The sequence below is a fragment of the Camelus dromedarius genome, chromosome 19 (assembly GCF_036321535.1).
Source record: "Camelus dromedarius isolate mCamDro1 chromosome 19, mCamDro1.pat, whole genome shotgun sequence".
NCBI classification, from domain to species: Eukaryota; Metazoa; Chordata; class Mammalia; order Artiodactyla; family Camelidae; genus Camelus; species Camelus dromedarius.
The window spans coordinates 20,220,050-20,239,472 of record NC_087454.1 but is presented as its reverse complement, the minus strand read 5'-3'; the positions used below and the strand labels follow the sequence as shown (position 1 = coordinate 20,239,472).

General features: G+C 51.8%; 2 protein-coding genes across 4 annotated transcripts; both read left to right on the top strand.

Annotated features, from left to right (window-relative positions):
* Positions 1-347: 347 nt before the first annotated feature.
* LSM2 (LSM2 homolog, U6 small nuclear RNA and mRNA degradation associated) lies at positions 348-5,086 on the top strand. Of its 2 annotated transcripts, none has more exons than XM_010978111.3 (5): positions 348-640; positions 1,258-1,325; positions 4,285-4,315; positions 4,430-4,489; positions 4,597-5,086. In XM_010978111.3, exons 1-5 carry the CDS (start codon positions 362-364, stop codon positions 4,720-4,722), a joined length of 564 nt encoding a protein of 187 aa, XP_010976413.3. In that variant the 5' UTR covers positions 348-361; the 3' UTR covers positions 4,723-5,086. The 2 variants fall into 2 exon arrangements, with proteins under 2 accessions (XP_010976413.3, XP_064332397.1); XM_064476327.1 differs by having other exon boundaries at positions 4,567-4,704.
* Positions 5,087-5,926: 840 nt separating this feature from the next.
* On the top strand, positions 5,927-19,196 carry VARS1 (valyl-tRNA synthetase 1). 2 transcript variants are annotated; one of them, XM_031435029.2, is made up of 30 exons: positions 5,927-6,138; positions 6,408-6,829; positions 7,925-8,059; positions 8,153-8,291; positions 8,514-8,638; positions 8,727-8,811; positions 9,005-9,105; positions 9,240-9,367; positions 12,315-12,479; positions 12,729-12,810; positions 13,290-13,409; positions 13,491-13,599; positions 13,690-13,784; positions 14,031-14,121; positions 14,347-14,471; positions 14,555-14,658; positions 14,744-14,902; positions 15,013-15,103; positions 15,221-15,326; positions 15,416-15,486; positions 15,575-15,700; positions 16,037-16,141; positions 16,224-16,292; positions 16,379-16,457; positions 16,559-16,686; positions 17,054-17,209; positions 17,361-17,567; positions 17,653-17,764; positions 17,874-18,199; positions 19,052-19,196. In XM_031435029.2, the coding sequence occupies exons 2-30, from the start codon at positions 6,443-6,445 to the stop codon at positions 19,118-19,120; spliced, it is 3,795 nt and encodes a 1,264-aa protein (XP_031290889.2). In that variant the 5' UTR covers positions 5,927-6,138; positions 6,408-6,442; the 3' UTR covers positions 19,121-19,196. The 2 variants fall into 2 exon arrangements, with proteins under 2 accessions (XP_031290889.2, XP_031290888.2); XM_031435028.2 differs by having other exon boundaries at positions 8,724-8,811.
* The last annotated feature ends 227 nt before the right edge of the window (positions 19,197-19,423 follow it).

The window sequence follows — 19,423 nt, the reverse complement described above, 5'->3', positions numbered from 1 at the left end:
TACTCAGTCCTTTATAGGACAGCCCTAGGCAAAAGCGTAAAAGAAATATGGACTGAGGTTGGGTCCTCGGGAGGAATATAGTTATTGGGAACCTTTGATAAACTCAAGATTTGTACGCAGGCTCCTGATCTCGACGACTCAATATTTTTTTAACTTTTATTAAGTGTAACAAACATAGAAAAGTGTGCAAATCATTATGGTTTTTCACAAACTACCCAACAGTTTGCAATAGGAAATGTCTTTAGGGTGTGAGCAAATCACGCTGGTACTTCATTGTCATGGAGAGGAACAAAAACCTCTTGAGAGGCGGTGAGCGGGCCTCTCCGACACCCGGGCAGCAGCTGAGGCCGGCGCCTGCGCGATGGGAGCCCGCCGCTCCGGGAGGAAGTCGGAAGGCAGGAAGCCCCGCCCCTTTCCCGGCTTTAGCGTCCCTTCTGTTCTACACCACCGGCTCTCCGCGAGTCCGCCGCGCGCTCTCCTCCATCCCTCGGAGCTCTCCGCGGCGCGTCCCGCTGCGCTTGCGCGACCCCGCCCCGTCCCACGCGCGGGCTCGCGTTCGGGTTCCCGCCCGGCCTCCGGCCCGCGGCACCCAGCCCTCGCCTTCCCGGTCCCGCAGGCAGCCCGCGGCGCAAGCACCATGGTGGGTACCGTGACGTCACAAGGGGGCGCCCTCGGGGAGCGCTGGCCGTTGGGACGGTTCGGGGCTGTGTGGGGGAACCCTCTGGGGGCTTTGTTCCTCTGAGCTGGCTTTGGGCCCTAGGATTTTTCCCTGCATCCATAGCCTGCGCCTCCAGTTCTTTGAGGAGAGACCCGCGAGCAAATGGGACTTATTTTTCCCTTATGAAGGGGAAAATAAATAAAACCCGAGAGAGTAGGCAGGGAGAGCAGGAGGGGGAAAAGCTAGACTTTAAGGAGCATTTCCCTGACGGAGACTGGGCTTCGGGAGGGTGCGGGTGGAATACTTCCTACAGTTCACTGGGAGGCGTGGGCAGGACCCCAGGAGAGGTGGTTTGTTGAGAGAACAGCCCGAGGCGTGCAAGGCAGAGCTTCTCTCTGGGGCTTTATGTCAGGGACTCTAGGAAGTGCATAATCATCTGGGCTCCAGCCATTCATCCAAGTATTCTTCTCTATGAAGTTATGGGAACTGCCAGAGATTGGCGGGGATCCCAATACCAGTAGTTGGTAATGCTGGCAGGGGGACACGCCTCTTTCCATGTCCCTTCCCATATGATGATTTTCACCCCTCTCCCCCAATAGCTCTTCTATTCCTTTTTCAAGTCCCTTGTGGGCAAGGACGTGGTCGTGGAACTCAAGAATGACCTGAGGTAGGTACCTGTTCCAACAAGTCTGTAGGGGGTGGACGTACCTAGCGTCCTGGAACTTCTTTATGTTGACAAGTATTTGAGGGCTCGGCAAGGTGGGAGAGACACAAAAGAAATGACTTTTGCCTTAAGCTCTCAGATTAGCTAGGGAATTGTATCTTCTATTGGAAAACAATACAAAGAAATATGTAAGTAACATCAGTAACATTTTTTACAAAACAGTTTTGTTTTTCTGATTAAATTATATGCTCCTTTGACCCAACTTTTAGAAACGTAAGTATTGGTTCCACAGGTAAAGACGTTTGTACAAGGATGTTGATGGTTTTGTTTGTAATAGCCAAAAATTGGAAACAAATAGCCATCACTAGGGAATAGGTTAGATTGTGATATAGCTGTATAATACAGCTGTCACATGGAAATAAGATGTATTAATATGGAAAGCTTTTGCAAAATAGTGTATGTGGCATAGTCTCCTTTTTGTTGGAGAAAATATAAAAGATAAACAGAAGACCAATGTGGTCCATTCTGTGTGTGCTGCTTTTCCATCCCCTACCTCCTTGTATCATTAGCTTTTAATCATCTTTCAGGACTTGCATTAAATGCTGTATCCTTGGACCTCAAATTGTGATTTATGGAAATATGTTTACTGTTTAGAGCTTGTCCTTCCTAAAGGGCCAGGACCATGTTTAAGCTCACCATTGTACACTTAACATCTAGCACAGGCCTGGTATATAGTAGATGCTTAATAAATGTGCTGAAGGAAAGAAAACTAGCTCATATTTGAGAACCTCCTATAGACTAAGCACTACTCTGAATACTTTACATTTATTAACTCATTTAATTCTCACAACACCTCTACCTGACATACATGGTTGCTTTACACATGAGGATACTGAAGCTTGACTAGGTTAAACTTGGTTGAGTCTAGACAACTAGTAAAAGACAAAGCCAGAACTTAAATCCCATTCTGTCCCCCCCTTTTTCTTTGTTTTTAATTAAAAATAGGGCATATTCTAAGCAGTTGGAAAACTTGCTTTCACTTAACAGTATGTTGTGGATATTTTCCACGTTAATATAGTTCACCTTTAACATTATTAATGTCTGACTGGCATTTTTGTTAGCTGGCTAGAACTCATTTAACCAAGACCTTGCTGCTGGATATATAGGCTGTTTCCAAGTCTTTGCATTTTACAACTGATGCTGCCCTGAACATCCTGAACATCATCATGCATACATCTTTGTATACATCTTATTTCTTTAGAAAAAATCCTTTAAACAAATGTACATTCAAAATATTGATGCGTATTACCTGATTGTCCTTTAGAAAGTTTGAATCAATGTATTCTCTTCCCAACAGTTTCTTCTACATTTTTCTGTGAGAATTTTTTAGTAGGGGAAGGGGGAGGAGAGATTTTAGATCAGAGAGTTTGATTTGTGGCACTGGCAGTGCATCTTGTGTTGATGGCATATATATTGGATCCATATACAGTGATAAGTGTGGAAGCCACGACCATCCTTGGCAGTTCTGTGAGGTGACTTGTGTTTGATTTTCCTCTTTTCTCCTTCCTGGGCCCTCCACATGGCAAGAGTAACTGCTATGTTATAGCCCCAGACCCTAAAGCAAGGACTTGTAAGATATGAAGATACTCCATTGGGTTGGGAGAAGAACTCTTTCTCTCATGCTTGTTGTCAGACCACTTTTGTGCCAGGTATCTCATTCCTAAGGGACTGAATGAAATGACACCACCTTATGCAGTTCCTTATGCAGACGTTGGTTGGCCCTGTCAAAGGCATTTTTCAGCAGCCAGCAATTTGGTGAAACCACCACTGAGGCAGTTGGTCTCAGACACTGGATTTCAAACAATAAGAATTTTACAAAAATTAGGGCTCAAAAGAGAATTGATATCTTTAATTTTGGCAAGATAAGGACATTTTAAACTGCCATTTATTAAAATCATTTCATTAATTTTTTTTAATACAAAAAATAGGAAGGGCAATTAAAGAGCAGAGAGCAGTTATTCTTAGGGGAAAACTACTGACAACCTTTAGGACCTTACATACACACTATGCTAGCCTGTGTTTTCTCTTTTGTCATGGACTCATGAAACTAGCACATATCAGTGTTGAAAATCAGAGTTCTAAGGAACTTAGAATCTGGTGATGATATGCAGGGTGGTTAGGATGAGGGCAGCCAGGTTGGAGACTAGCCTAGTTTGCAGTATAAAATCATACTAGAAAGAGAAGTGCAAAAATGTTAAAAAGACATCAGCAAAATGAAGGGGATTCATGGGACATGGAGGTGGAGAAGTACAACTTACAGGATTTGGGGTTGTGAGACTTGGTGTTGAAGCCATTGACAGAAATGAAGGAATTAGGAGAGGGGTAGCATGGTTTGGAGCACTGGTGTTTGGCTAGCACTCCTTATTAATATTTCAGGAGGCTTGAGGAAGGGAGAGGGTATCTCTCATGCCTGCATCATCAAGAACATAGCTAGCTACTTTATCTACTTTACATATGGGGCTCTGGTTCCAAAGCAATAAATACTTGAAAATACCTGATGGTTCTGAGAGAAAGGCTTAGAGTCCCTGTTTATTTGTTCTAAACTTGAGCAAATTATACAAACTTCCTGAGCCCGTGGATGGTTAATAGCTACCTTATGAAGTGGCTGTAAAGATTACAAATACTATGCAGAATACAGGTCTAGCACATAACCGTTGTTTAATGGTAGCTACTAAGAGTGAGTTGGTTTAGGGAGAGGAGCTGTGAGGTCTAAACACACTGCTCTGGAAGCATTTTCTTTTCCACTCCAGAGCTCAGGCATGACCCCTTTGGGTTCTACCATTTCTCGTTTCCTCATATCCTTTACTTACCCCAACCATGTTCTTATCTCTGCTCTGAAGTCATCTCTACATTGACTTTGGTATAAACTAACTTGGTTTTTCCCTCTCTCTGCCCCTGACAGCATCTGTGGAACCCTCCATTCTGTGGATCAGGTGAGCTATAGCAAGGGCCCTGAATCTGGCCTTGGGGAAGGAGAGGAGAGGGCTTAAAGGCAGGGTACTTGCATCTTGTCTCTAGTACTAATGATGTTCATCTTCTTTTCTTAGTATCTCAACATCAAACTGACTGACATCAGTGTCACTGACCCTGAGAAATACCCTCACATGGTGAGTTGTGGGTGGTACAGAAGAGGAAACACCTCTAAAAGCAGGAGGCCCTTGGGTGGATAGAGGGTGTTTTTCAGGATGTTTTCACATTTGTCTACTCTGTCTAGTTATCAGTGAAGAACTGCTTCATCAGGGGCTCAGTGGTTCGCTATGTGCAGTTACCAGCAGATGAGGTGGACACACAGTTGCTACAGGATGCAGCAAGGAAGGAGGCCCTGCAGCAGAAACAGTGATGGTTCCTTCTCCCTCCCTCTTCTTCCATTGATGACCCTTAACCTCACGTCCCAGCTCAGGATACCTCCCTCGCCTTACTTGAGGTGTTGGTTTTGTTTTTGTTTTTCATAGTGAAGGCTTTTTTTTTTTAAAGGATAAGTGGATGAGAGGAATAATAGTGGGGAGCTGCTGTCCTCTGTTAAGAAGGGGAGGAAGAGTAGGCTGGGGAACTTCGAAGCTTTTCCGGTCCCCATCTCTTGCCTTTCTCGCTTCTCCCCTGGTGATGGTGGGAGAATCTCCCAGATCTCTCCAGGGTAGCACGTGATTCATTTTGGGGATGGAAGGAATCTGTCCCGCATCGGGAATAAAATTTATGATGCAAAATCGTGTTCTGGTTGCATGTGTGTTTTGGGAAGGTGGCTGGAAGGTGGGAAAGGGGTGTTAAATCCATCCAAGCCCTGTTACACTCATTACCCCAGCCAAGAATCCAGCTCATCCTGGCATTACCTGCTACTGCTTTCCTTGGTATAAACCATAAAATACCCCAACTGCACTACAGCATGTTTCCTGAATATGCCCCTACCTGCAGGACCTACCTACCGGTCTTTTGCTTACACTGTACCTTGGAGTGCTTGCTGTCCTATTAACATGAAAGCCAATGAGATACCAAAATGCATTTGATGCTGCTAGATTTCTTCCTCAACCCAGCCAAATAGCAGATAAGTACAAACAAGTGACAAACACAATTTTTACCGTGGGGAGTTGGAAAGGGGGATCTAACACTCCATTCAGCAAACGAGTTCTCGCTACAGATTATAGTTCTCAGCACGGAGGGGGCCATCCAGTGCGACTCCCTTTTCTCACTGAGGAAGAAATGAGCCCCAGGGAGGAGGTGAACGCCAGGTGCCTTGGCCAAATGGACCCCAATCCTTGTGTGTCGGTAACCGGCAGCATCCTCCCAGCCGCTTCTCCGGCTGCCCGCTGGGCGCCGCCCTCCCGCCCGGCCCGACCGAGGACCCAGGCGGGGTGCCCGCGGCGGCGCCTGACGGGAGTGAGGTTCCCCGGCGGTGCTCCCCCGACCCCCTCCCCGCGCCGGCGCCCCGCGTCGTTCCTCGCGAGTGCGGCCTGCGGCGGGCGGTGTGGTCTCCGGGCCAGGGTCGGGCAGGGCAGGCTCCGCACACGCAGGCGGGGTACGGCCGCCCGCGCCAGGACCCGCAGGTCCGGAAACGCTCGCGGTCACAAAGGGGGGAACACGTGGGCGCCGACGGCCCGGACGGCTGTCTCAGGGAGCTAGGGTCGCCCGGAGAACCGCCTGCCGTCCCTGCCCGCCCTACTCCTCGGCCTCGGCCTCGGCCTCGGCCGCCAGGCCAGTCCAGCTTCGGCCGGCGCCCGGCTATGAGGTGGATGTTCGGCTCAGTGTGACTACTTCCCTTCCAGTACGTACCAGCGGCCCGAACCCGCGTCCTACCGGACGCCGAGGGGCTCCGACGAGCTTCTCACTCCCCAGGGACCCGCGATCATGGGGAGTCCCCCACTGTCATTGCCACTCCAAGACCTGGGCCCTCAGCTCTTGAGACCCGATCAGACCCTTAGTCCTGGGGGCTTTGAGCGCCTGAGGAAGAGGAGCTGCCGTGAGGGTCTCCTATCGACTCAAGTGGGTCTCCTCGGGGTCTCTCAGTCTTACCCTGTTTCTCTTTCTCCTTAGGATTTTTCCATCTCGTTCGGACCTCCTGCATAATCATGTCCATCCTCTACGTCTCCCCTCATCCCGATGCCTTCCCCAGCCTTCGAGCTCTTATAGCTGCTCGCTACGGGGAGGCTGGGGAGGGTCCGGGATGGGGAGGAGCCCACCCCCGCATCTGTCTCCAACCGCCCCCAACCAGCAGGACTCCCTTTCCCCCACCCCGCCTCCCCGCCCTGGAGCAGAGGCCCGGTGGGCTCTGGGTGTGGGGGGCCACAGCTGTCGCCCAGCTGCTGTGGCCAGCAGGCTTGGGGGGCCCTGGGGGTAGTCGGGCAGCCGTCCTCGTCCAACAGTGGGTTAGTTACGCTGACACGGAGCTAATACCAGCAGCCTGTGGGGCAACGCTGCCAGCCTTGGGACTCCGAATTTCCGCCCAGGACCCCCAGGTGAGTGGGGAGAAGAAGCGGAGAAGGGGAGGAGGAAATTTAGAAGAAGGAAGTAAGCATTGGAGTGGGTAAGGCGCCAGGAAGGTAGCATGTCAGATGTCGAAAAAGAACTGATTATATCCCAAATTGCCACCTGGTATGGTAAACTTGGGCAGGTTTCTTAAACTCTCTAAGCCTTGGTCTAATTATGTCTATGAAAATGAAAATTGAGAACATGTTGAGAAGATTAAAAGATGCATGTAATCTAGTGCCAGTTGCTTTCAAGTCTCTGAGTAAAAGTTTGATGAATCTGAAATTGATAAGGTTAGGGGTTACTGTGAATTGTAGGAAAAGACTGGGTGAAGGAGAGGTGAGAGGCATTCAGTCCTGGAGAGATGACAGTTGCTGGGAGATGAAGGAGAAATGAAATGAGGAAGGAAAGGAGGGGAAAGGAGAGATAATCACCTGGGATTATAACTAAATCCTTCCAGAGAAGGGCTGTGCCCTAGGGTTCTTATGACACCATATTGAGCGCATGGTGGATACTTAGTATTTGAATGAATGAATGAATGAATGAATGAAATGCATGTATGGCTTAGATCCTGGCTTGCTCCCTCATATCCTGACTACCTTATCTCTGTCGAGGCCCTCTCTCTGAAATTTCTCTGTACCCCTCAACCCAATTTAATTTCTTCATAGCACTTAAGAAAAATTGGGTAATGCATTAGATATTTGCACATTTATTGTCTCCCCCACTAGAATGTAAACTCCATTAGGTCAGGGGCTCCATCTATTCAGATTGTCTCCTCATTCATTGGAGAAGTGTCTGGTATTATTAAGTAGGTACTCAATAAATATTTACTGAAGCAATTATTGTGTTGCCTCATGTAATCTTTAACTCCCTGTGCTTCATATATTGCACCTGACATTTAATAACTGTTCAGCAGGAATTTATTGAATGAATGGGAAATATTTTTATTATGACTCTGTCAGTGCAGAAGAAACTAGCCTTAGATGTGGAGGTTTGTGGGAATGGAAGGAGGCCAAATGGATTGAGTCGGGATGGGGATTGAGGTGGGCCAAGCCTTATCTAATACACCTTTGCCTTCCTGCTAGGCTGCACTGGGGGCCCTGGGCAGGGCCCTGAGCCCCTTGGAAGAGTGGCTTCGGCTGCACACCTTCCTGGCCGGGGAGGCCCCCACTCTGGCTGACGTGGCGGCTGTCACAGCCTTGCTGCTGCCTTTCCGATATGTGAGTCACTGGGGCCTTAGGCAAATGAGAGCAGGTTCCCTCAGACTTCACTACTGGTGAATAAGGACAGTTCATTTCTTTTCCCCATCCCAGGTCCTGGACCCCTCTGCCCGCAGGATATGGGGTAATGTGACTCGCTGGTTTATCACATGTGTCCAGCAGCCAGAATTCCGGGCCGTGCTGGGAGAGGTGGTTCTATACTCAGGGGCCAGGCCTCCCTCCCAGCAGCCAGGTGAGGAAGGGTGGGGGGTAAGAGGGGAAGGGTTTCTCTGGGGCCTTTTTATTCAGCTTTTGTTTTTTCTCAGAAATGGCAGAATCCCTGGGGCAGGGCCAGTGGGAAGGGTGGGAGGTCAACATGGGGAACCTTTGGGCAGCAGAAATAGCCCCTCTGAGACATAGTAGGACTGTTCACAGAGGGTCCCCTGCAGGTAGGCATTTCTGTGCCTCTTTCCAGGCCCTGAGGTCCCTGCACACTCAAAGACAGCTGCCCAACTCAAGAAAGAGGCAAAGAAACGGGAGAAGCTAGAGAAATTCCAACAGAAGCAGAAGATGCAACAGCAGCAGCCACCCCCAGGGGAGGTGAGGGGCCACGGGTGAGTTGGATGGAGGGTCAGTGCTGTGATGAGTGGCTGATTTCTGGGCCTATCTCCTTTGCCCTCCCAAGCAGAAGAAACCAAAACCAGAGAAGAGGGAGAAACGGGATCCTGGGGTCATTACCTATGACCTCCCAACCCCACCTGGGGAAAAGAAAGGTACTAGGAGGGGGAAGAGAGACCCCACTCTTCACCTCCACCCTTCTCTCTTTACCCCTCTTGCTGTCCTTGCTCCCACTACTGTGCAGATTAGTGAGGATTTGCAGAGGCCCAGGTCCTTCTCTGCTGGCCCATCGTCCCCTTCCCAGCTGCTCCCAGCCTGGGTTCTGATCCCTCCCTTCCTCACCCCCAGATGTCAGTGGTACCATGCCTGACTCCTATAGCCCTCAGTACGTGGAGGCTGCCTGGTACCCTTGGTGGGAGCAGCAGGGCTTCTTCAGGCCTGAGTATGGGGTGAGTGGGTGCTGCCACCCAGACCTGGAGGGGATGAGGGAGGGAAGCACAGGGCTGAAGGATATCTTACTTGGGAGGGGGCCTGAAGAGGTGACATGAGGCCTTAGCAACCGCCCATCCTTCCTCCCTGTCAGCGTTCCAGCGTGTCAGCACCAAATCCCCAGGGCATCTTCATGATGTGCATCCCACCTCCCAACGTGACAGGCTCCCTGCACCTGGGCCATGCGCTCACCAACGCCATCCAGGACTCCCTGACCCGATGGTGAGCCCCTGTCTTCTCCAGCTGGTTCCCTCTTTCTTCTCTGGCTCCCCACTCCTGTCCTCCCTTCTCATCACTGACTGGGGCCCTCTGTCCTCTCCTTCCATGTTGTCGCTCAGCTCTGCCCCCTAGTGCTGCTGCTCTTCTCTCTGGGTCGTTCACATCTGGTCACTTAGCATGCCCTCTCCTGGTCAAGAAACCAACACTTCCACTTGCAGGGTCTCTTCTCTTGCTACTAAAAATAACCTTATTTTGAATTTAGCAAGAAATATGTGACTATGTTCTTGATGTAAGAAATCGAAAGCTTCGGGTTTCCTCGACCACCCTCTCCAGATTTACTCCCTCCTAAGAGTTGGCCCCTGTTAGCACTTTGATACGGATCTTCCCAGATCTTCCCTCTGTACTTACTTCTGTGTACGTGTACCCATAGACATTTATAGTTTTCCTTTTGTGAGGGGGTTTTCTTTTTTGTTCTTTAACATAAAGGGCTCACACCAGACTTGTTACTCTACAACTTCTTACCCTTACCAGTTTATCAGAGAGATTTTTCCTCGTCCTTATACATAGACTGACTTCATTCTCCTTCATTGCTCTGTAGTTTTCCATAATGTGGCTACACCATAATGGCGTCACTTTTTTGTTAATGATTATTCCTAACTTTTCTCTATTGAGCACCTTATTGGAATGCACATTTTCTGTACATGCTTTCTCAAGCTCATGGGGAAGCATTTCTCTGGCATAGCCCCCAGGAAGTGAAATTGAAATCGCTTAGTCCAGGGGCATGCCTGTATTAAGTACGAATAGAAGCTGCCATGTGGCCCTCCAAAACGGCTTTACTGACTTACACCTCCGAGAGTTGCATGCAAGGGTATCTGTTTCCTCATGCCCTTGCCAACCCTGGACATTATCTGTCTTTGTTTTGATAATGTGATGGGCAAAAAAATGGTCCTGTTATTTCTGATTCTGGGTGAGGCTGTGCCTTCTCATGTATCCTGGCCAGTCAGGTTTTTCCTTATATGAATTGTCTGAACCTATTGTTTGCCCATCTTTCTATTCTTTGGTAATTTTTTTAAAAATTGGTTTGTTAGCAAATTATATATGTATATAATATATAATACCCAGAATATATATATATTCTGGGTATTGACTTTTTATTGTACATATTATAAATGTTTTCTCCTGTTCTAGCACTTGATTTTTTCCCTACTGTGAATATTTTAACTAGTTAACAACTGCAAAGTCTACTATTCCAAGTGATAGATTTCTTTTAAAAGGTTATTTAAAACAGCTTTTTATCTTTAGAAACCAGGGTTTATTTACTATATTTTAAATTTTGAATAGTTTTTCTAGTGTCTTAATTAATTTGGTCAAAAATATTTATAGGACATGATCATGTGCCAGCTCTGCTCTTGGCACTGGGGATACAACATCAGATCTAGCATTTTGCAGGGAATTGAAAGTTGGAAGAACAGGGTTGTATTAAATACTTGTAACATATAACAGCCAAATTATTTACATGAGAAAAGAATTAATACTTTTTACAAAATACTTAAGGTAGCAACTTTTTTTCTGAGCATGATTTAAATAAAATTTTAGAAACTCCCATTACTTAACCCGGAATAGATTTATGTCAACATTTTAGAATCAAAAATAACATATGAAATACAGCCTTGAATATCTCCACCAAGAAGACATTATAAAAGTGAGTTGTCTGTATTTTTTATTTTTTCTTCCTCCAGCAGAGAATAACAGGAAATACTTTTCTACAAGTATCCAAGACATTATTGATTTTTTTTACCAAGCTTATATGGTCCCTAAGAGATACTTTCATTGAAATAATACTCTTATCTTCCTTTCCTATGCTTAACTTCTTTAACAGTAATATCTAATTGCGTCTTCAAAGGTTAGAAAATGTTCACATCCATTACAGCATATAAGCACATTTCCAAATATCTATGATCTATAAGAGAATGGAGTTGCTATAGTTCTTGTCCCCAAGGAGATGTAACCTAGTGGGGGTAAACAGACTGATATAGTAATGACTATTGTACAGTTTGATGAGTCATTGAAAAAGTTCATTACAGTTAGATGCTCTATGGGCCACATCAACATAAAGCTTAAGATTAAGAGTGAACCATTTGTATCAGAGTATGGTGGGTGAAGACTCGTGACATTACCATCTCTATTTCTCTAATTCATCCCTTGGTTAATTCCCCAAACTATTACTAGCTTCTAGTATGTTCTCCAAAATGGTCTATTCCTTGCTTTTTAATTCAGAGGTTTTATTGCTCTAAGGTTTTGCATTTTGACCTAGTCAGTTTGCCAGTGTTCTTTGACTTTATCTTTTGTGTCCTGTTAAACAAGGCCTCTCCTGCCTCAAAATTATAAACATGATCACTTATTATTTTCTTCTTTTTAAAAAAAATTTTGGAAACTATCATTTTCTAATAGTTTTCTCATAGTTTTATTTTCTTAAGTTGAGGGTTTTTTTAATTTAAATTTAGATTTTGAAATTTAAAAAAAAATTTTGTGAATATGAGGAAGTAGGGCAATTTTTCCACCCAATTAACTAGTGTCCCAAGTAGATTTATTGACTACTTTGTCTTTTCTCTGGATATAAAATTCCACCTTTAACAGATACTTATACTTGTTTGGATCCATTTCCAGTCACTGTTTTGCTTCCTTCATCTATAACTGTGATCCTAGTTCCTATGAAAACTTGTTTTAGTAATCAACTTTTTCATATGTTTTGCTATCAAACTTGAAAGCCTTCTCTTTGTATTTCTTTTGCTAAATTGTCTTGGCCATCCTTGCACGACTATAATTTTACAGTTGGGAGAGGCCCTATCCTCCGCCTCTTTCTTTACCGAGTCCACTGACTGTTGGAGCCCCTTCCTCTGTGGCAGCTCCACCAGCCCACTCACGTCTGGTCCTCCATGCTCCTCCACAGGCACCGCATGCGCGGGGAGACCACCCTGTGGAATCCTGGCTGTGACCATGCAGGCATTGCCACCCAGGTGGTGGTGGAGAAGAAACTCTGGCGTGAGCAGGGGCTGAGTCGGCACCAGCTGGGCCGAGAGGCCTTTCTGCAGGAGGTCTGGAAGTGGAAGGAGGAGTGAGTGTGCAGTGTTCCTGAAGGCCTCACAGCCCTGCCTCCCTGTCCCCTGTCCAGATAAGATCTCGGTCACTTGCGACCCTGGCTGCAGGCTCAGACCATCTCACAGAGGCTGAGGGTCAGCTGACTCCTGGGCCCAGGTCAATTTCAGAGGGAGGGGTGAGCCCCACACTCTGCCCCGTTAGCCACCTGGTGTCTCCCTCCAGCCCAGGCCTGAACACTGATCCCGGTCTGTCTGTCCACTTCCAGGAAAGGTGACCGGATTTACCACCAGCTGAAGAAGCTGGGCAGCTCGTTGGACTGGAATCGAGCCTGTTTCACCATGGATCCTGTGAGTAGGAGTAGGAGGGGTCTTGGGGCTGGGGCCGGGGTGGGAAGCTCCCCACAGAAGAAAGCACACACCCATGGTTCTCCCCCAGGAGGCGGGCCCACTCGCAGGAAACCACCAAGGGCTCAGCTGTAAACAAATTTATTGACTAGTTTTAGTCAACTTACTGATTAGTTTACTAAATGCCACTTTTCGCCCCATGTCATGGCCCTTTGTGTTCCCTGGAGCTTGGACTCCCAGGATTCTCTGCACTAGCATCTATCCCGAGTTGAGTGGCTTCCCTGCCATCTCAAGCATCACCAGGCTTGCTGCCTGTCCTTGTGTTCCCAGGGTCCCCTCTCCGCCTCCAGAAAAGTACTTCTCCCCACCAGGCCTTAAAGGGCTCTGTGTGCCGGACAGTGGGGCTCTGGACAGGCCAGGTCTCACTGGCCCCTGCTGCCTTGGCACCTCAGCCCATCTCTGACGTCCCCTGTTCCCCTCAGAAACTGTCAGCAGCCGTGACCGAGGCTTTTGTCCGGCTCCACGAGGAAGGCGTCATTTACCGCAGTACCCGCCTTGTCAACTGGTCCTGCACCCTCAACTCTGCCATCTCTGACATTGAGGTGTGCCCCTGCCCACCCCCTGGCGCTCTCCACCCCCACCCCCAGCCCCTGGGCCCCTTCTCTTAAATCTCCATCTCACAGGTGGATAAGAAGGAGCTGACAGGCCGCACCCTGCTCTCCGTGCCTGGCTACAAGGACAAGGTGGAGTTTGGGGTCCTCGTCTCCTTTGCGTATAAGGTCCAAGACTCAGGTAGGAACTGGGGCAGCCAGACTCTGGGCTGGGTCAGATGGGGGCTGGAAGGGGCTGGTTCTGAGACCACAAGGCCTCCTGTCACCCTAGACAGTGACGAGGAGGTGGTGGTGGCAACAACTCGAATTGAGACGATGCTGGGAGACGTGGCCGTAGCTGTGCACCCCAAAGACCCCAGATACCAGGTGTGGTGGGGGTGCTGCCCACAGCTGGGGGAAGAGTGCTGGCTGAAAGAGGGCTCCCATGCTACTTGTAGGGGCAGGATGGGCACCAAGCCCCTGGCTGAGGACAGAAAATTGGATTAGAAGCTTATCCTCTGGCTGCTTTCTGGTGGTGAAGATGGAATTTGGGTGTGGGGCTGTCAGGGCCCTGAGGAGGAGGGAGTCAGGCCTAGCCTTTTGCATGTTTCTGAAGTCTCCCTCTGTCCCCAGCACCTAAAAGGGAAGAGCGTGATCCACCCATTTGTATCTCGGAGCCTCCCCATTGTCTTCGATGACTTTGTGGACATGGAGTTCGGCACAGGTGAGCGAGGGCTGTCTGGGGAGAAGAAGCCGCGAGGCCCACCTCTGCCATACACCTGCCCTCAGAGAAAAGAAAGCTCCACCTGAACAGGCAGGACTCGGGCTGGTTCCCAGGGGACTGTGTTTGGGGGATGGGGGACAGGAGTGGTCTGAGGGCCACATCCACTGGCAAAAGGGGGACTCCAATAAGTCCTTCGTGAGCCCGGCACCCCCACGTACACCCCAGGCGCGGTGAAAATCACCCCTGCACACGATCAGAATGACTATGAGGTTGGGCAGCGGCACGGGCTGGAGGCCATCAGCATCATGGACGCCCAAGGGGCCCTCATCAACGTGCCCCCACCTTTCCTGGTGAGACTGCTGGACATGGTGGCCGGGCCAGGAGACAGTGGGGTACCTGGGCACGTCCATGACGGAGCCTGTCTCCCATCCAGGGCCTGCCCAGGTTTGAGGCCAGAAAGGCGGTGCTGGCAGCGCTGAAGGAGCAGGGACTGTTCCGTGGCATTGAGGACAACCCCATGGTGGTGCCACTTTGCAAGTGAGAGTGGGGCCGGGGAGGGGGTGAGGATAGGGGCTCCTCAGGGTGCTCCTCACCCAGCCTGCCCACCCACGTGTACCTGCAGCCGCTCCAAGGATGTGGTAGAGCCTCTGCTGCGGCCGCAGTGGTACGTGCGCTGTGGGGAGATGGCCCAGGCTGCCAGCGCTGCCGTGACGCGGGGCGACCTTCGCATCCTGCCTGAGGCCCATCAGCGGACGTGGCATGCCTGGATGGACAACATCCGGTGCGTCAGGCCCCTCGATGTGGGGAGAGTGACTGAGCGAGGGGCCGAGAGGGCACAGGTCAGGGCACATCCTGCCCTTCTTGATTCCCTCCCCTCCCTGCCCCTTGCAGAGACTGGTGCATCTCCCGGCAGCTGTGGTGGGGCCATCGCATCCCAGCCTACTTCATCACTGTCAATGACCCAGCCGTACCCCCAGGGGAGGTGAGAGCTGGGCCAGGGCGGGGTATTGGCACATCTCCAGGGGCTCTGAGTTGGTTGGGTCTTTGGTGGGGGAACAGGCAGAGGTGCCCCCTTGGGTACTCACTACATCTGTGGCAGGACCCTGACGGGCGATACTGGGTGAGTGGGCGCACCGAGGCCGAGGCCCTGGAAAAGGCAGCCAAGGAGTTTGGAGTGTCCCCTGACAAGATCAGCCTCCAGCAAGGCAAGGCGGGGCCTCGGGGTCAGGGGCAGAGCTGGGGCTCTGATCCTTACCACTATGTTTTCTGACCTCTGACCTTTGGCCTCCCTCAGATGAAGACGTACTGGACACCTGGTTCTCCTCTGGCCTCTTCCCCTTTTCCATCCTGGGCTGGCCCAACCAGGTATGTTCCCAGGGCCAGCCCAAGGTGGGGCAGGGGTTTGTGGGGTGAGTGCTTGGTTCCCATCACTCACGCCCTTCTCTGCCTACAGTCAGAGGATCTGAGTGTGTTCTACCCGGGGACGCTGCTGGAGACGGGCCATGACATCCTCTTCTTCTGGGTGGCCAGGATGGTCATGCTCGGCCTAAAGCTCACTGGGAGGCTGCCCTTCAGAGAGGTGTGGCAACTGCGGAGACTCCTCCCCAAGTCCCCACCCTCCCCCGCTCTCTTGTGCCACAGCTCAGGCTCAGCCTGGATGTGGACACAGGGCAGGGCCCATGGACAGCTGTGGTTGGGCCTGGCTCGGGGGCTGAAAGCCAACCTGGGCTCTACTGGGTGATTCTGTGCCCTGGCTTCCTAGAGAAGGCAGCACCTCTAATCCACATGAAGGCACTGAAGAGGCTGGTGGGGACCCCATGGGGCCTGAGGTTCAGAGTGGGACAGACAGATAGATGTAGGGCCCTGGGGTAGGGGAGACACATCCTCACAGGTCTTCCCTTTCCCTGCCTTGCAGGTCTACCTCCACGCCATCGTGCGAGATGCCCACGGCCGGAAGATGAGCAAATCTCTAGGCAATGTCATTGACCCCCTAGACGTCATCCATGGAGTCTCCCTGCAGGTGGGGCTGGGCACTGGGTTAGGCCGGGAAGGGCTGTGGGGCTGTGGCCATGGTCCTCTGACTACTCCCACCTTACTCTCAGGGCCTTCACGACCAGTTACTGAACAGTAACCTGGATCCCAGCGAGGTGGAGAAGGCTAAAGAAGGGCAGGTACAGAGGGTGGGCCCAGGGCTGGAGTGTGGGCAGAAGGTGGGTGAGGCCGGCTCAGGGCACGCCCCTCACTGACTCTCCTGCAGAAGGCAGATTTCCCAGCAGGGATTCCCGAGTGTGGCACCGATGCTCTCCGGTTTGGACTGTGCGCCTACACGTCTCAGGGTACAGCTCCCCAAACCTTTCTTACCTCCCCCCTCCCCTCCTCCCACCCTGGGGGTCAGTTTGAAGGGAGAAGGGTAAGAACTCAATTCACCTCCACCCAGGTCGTGACATCAACCTGGATGTGAACCGAATACTGGGATACCGCCATTTCTGCAACAAACTCTGGAACGCCACCAAGTTTGCCCTCCGTGGCCTTGGGAAGGGTTTTGTGCCGTCACCTACCTCCGAGGTGAGGGCCTGGTGGGCAGTGAGGTGGCCCGCATCCACACAGGTTGCACCCTTGCCATTCCAGCATCATGCTGGCTCTGTCAGAATTGTAGCAACAGAGTCTGGAAGCCCAGCCTCTGCCCCCAGGAGCCTCCATGTAGCTGGGGCAGACTGTCATAGGGAAAGCCTCAGGCACTGAGGTCCTCCCACAAGATGTCGGGGTACCTGTACCTTCTCCCCCAGATACTAGGTACATCGTGGTTGCTTTGGACCCATCGGGCTCCTGGAATGCAGCCTTGCCCACCATTCCTGGTCCCATGGAGTTGTGGCTCCCTCCCTCTGGCCGGGCATATGGTGGCCCCCTGGCTGATACACTCCTTCCCCACAAGCCTGGAGGCCATGAGAGCCTGGTGGACCGCTGGATCCTCAGCCGGCTAACGGAGGCTGTGAGGCTCAGCAATCAAGGGTTCCAGGCCTATGACTTCCCGGCTGTCACCACTGCCCAGTACAGCTTCTGGCTCTACGAGCTCTGTGATGTCTACCTGGTGAGGGGGGCCCTGTGGACGGGGTGCAGCAGAGCCCGGGGTTGGCTGTGAGACCTGAGCCAGCCTGTCCCCCTCCCTGTCCTTACTGATTCAGCGAGGGCTCGGGGCCAGACCTTCCCCAGCCCTGAGCCCCGTGCCTCCCCTCCCCTAGGAGTGCCTGAAGCCTGTGCTGAATGGGGTTGACCAGGTAGCTGCTGAGTGCGCCCGCCAGACCCTCTACACCTGCCTGGACGTTGGCCTGCGGCTGCTCTCACCCTTCATGCCCTTCGTGACCGAGGAACTGTTCCAGAGGCTGCCCCGGCGGACGCCACAGGCTCCCCCTAGCCTCTGCGTTACCCACTACCCGGAGCCCTTGGAGGTAAGGGGTATGGCCTGGAGAGGGGCTCTGGGTAGCTCCACAGAGCTGCCCCCCAGCTTCCCTCACCCCCTCATCCACTCCACAGTGCTCCTGGAAGGACCCTGAGGCAGAAGCCGCCTTTGAGCTGGCCCTGAGCATCACTCGAGCTGTGCGCTCCCTGCGTGCTGACTACAGTCTCACCCGGACCCGGCCCGACTGTGAGCCTCAGGCCCCCACGTCCCACTGTCCCCTCAGCCTACTCTGGGGCCAGCATGCAGTGTGGTGGCCTCATCTTCTGTCTCCTCACCTTTCTCCCTTCCCCGGCAGGTTTCCTGGAGGTGGCTGATGAGGCCACGGGCGCCCTGGCATCGGCAGTGTCGAGCTACGTGCAGACGCTGGCCAGCGCAGGCATAGTGGCTGTCCTGGCGCTGGGGGCTTCTGCACCCCAGGGCTGTGCTGTGGCCCTGGCCTCTGACTGCTGCTCCGTCCACCTGCAGCTGCAGGGGCTGGTGGACCCGGCCCGGGAGCTGGGCAAACTACAGGCCAAGCGTGATGAAGCTCAGCGGCAGGCCCAGCGTCTGCGGGAGCGCCGTGCTGCCTCGGGCTACCCTGTCAAGGTGCCCCTCAAAGTCCAGGAAGCAGATGAAGCCAAGGTGTGTGGAGTGGGTGGGCGTTTCCTTCCACATTTCCCACACCATCCGCTCCCTCCACTGTCAAACACCATCCTGCGGCTGCTCTGCCCCATCCCAGGCAATCCATGGGGGCAGGTGGCCTTGTAATCCCTCTTGTCCTATGTGAGGACAGCCAGGGCAGAGGCACAGCCCAGGATCACACAGCAAGTTGAAGACAGGCAGACCTGGAACCAGTTATCCTGCCTCCCAGCCAGACCCCTCATGCCCCACCTGGTGCCCAGAACATGGTGTCCACATGCCCAGGGTCGGGGGGCTAGGCTCAGGACCCACCTAATATAGTGAGGAAGCTCAGTGGATTGCTGGGGCCCTCCAGGGAGAAGCCATGGGGTAAACCACAAGGACACAGGAACATGAGTGGAGGCTGAGTTACAGAGTGTTGGTGGCTGAGCAAGGTTATCTTACATGACTGTCCAGTAGCCCTCTCAAGACAGGGCAGTATGACCATCGCCTTCTTCCAAATGAAGGAAGGCTAAGGGCCTGCCCCGGAGCCTGTGCTCCTAACTCCAGTGCTCTAGTGCCCAACTGGGGAGCTGGGCCACTGGGTGGCGCACATGAGCTCTGAGGCCCCTTTGTCCTTCGGAACTGACCACTCTGGGAAAAGGCAGGATTCAGGAGACCAGTGATGATGGAAGAGAAGGGGGAGATGGTGGGGAAGCTGTTGAGAATTAGGGGGAAGCAGGCCAGCCAAGCACACAGGTCCCCGAACTACTCCCTGCCCATGATCCTCACCCATCTCTGACCCCTGTCATGGGCATTTGGGGTTCTCTCGGGCCTGGGTCCTCACCACCCACCACCCCCTTGTTCCACCTTCAGCTCCAACAGACAGAAGCAGAACTCAGGAAGGTGGACAAGGCCATCGCCCTGTTTCAGAAGATGCTGTGATATACCCAGCTCCAACCCTCACAGCCCCCAGTAGTCCACCATGGGGATGGCAGCAATAAAATATTTTGCCACGAAACCATCTCTTGATTGTGTGTGTGGTGGGGCTGGGGAGGCAGTGTTGAGGGGCTGGATTCCTGAATCCTCAGGGGTGCCAGTGTGAACAATAGGATAGCAGCAGGCGTGGGTAGGGCTCTGGGTCCTGGTGGGGAGAGATGCATCTGTCTGGGTCTGGCCCTGGACCTGAGCCAGGCCTGAGTCACGCTGCTCGCCACTCGCTGCTCACTCCCTCCTCCAGGCTCTTAG

Excerpts from the sequence above, each read along its gene's own strand:
- LSM2 (XM_010978111.3), top strand. The coding sequence starts at position 362 with ATGGGAGCCCGCCGCTCCGGGAGGAAGTCGGAAGGCAGGAAGCCCCGC. Across the intron at positions 641-1,257 it reads CCCGCGGCGCAAGCACCATG|CTCTTCTATTCCTTTTTCAA; the intron begins GTGGGTACCGTG and ends CTCCCCCAATAG. Across the intron at positions 4,316-4,429 it reads CCCTCCATTCTGTGGATCAG|TATCTCAACATCAAACTGAC; the intron begins GTGAGCTATAGC and ends TTCTTTTCTTAG.
- VARS1 (XM_031435028.2), top strand. The coding sequence starts at position 6,443 with ATGTCCATCCTCTACGTCTCCCCTCATCCCGATGCCTTCCCCAGCCTT. Across the intron at positions 13,600-13,689 it reads GTATAAGGTCCAAGACTCAG|ACAGTGACGAGGAGGTGGTG; the intron begins GTAGGAACTGGG and ends CTGTCACCCTAG. Across the intron at positions 17,568-17,652 it reads ACTACCCGGAGCCCTTGGAG|TGCTCCTGGAAGGACCCTGA; the intron begins GTAAGGGGTATG and ends TCCACTCCACAG.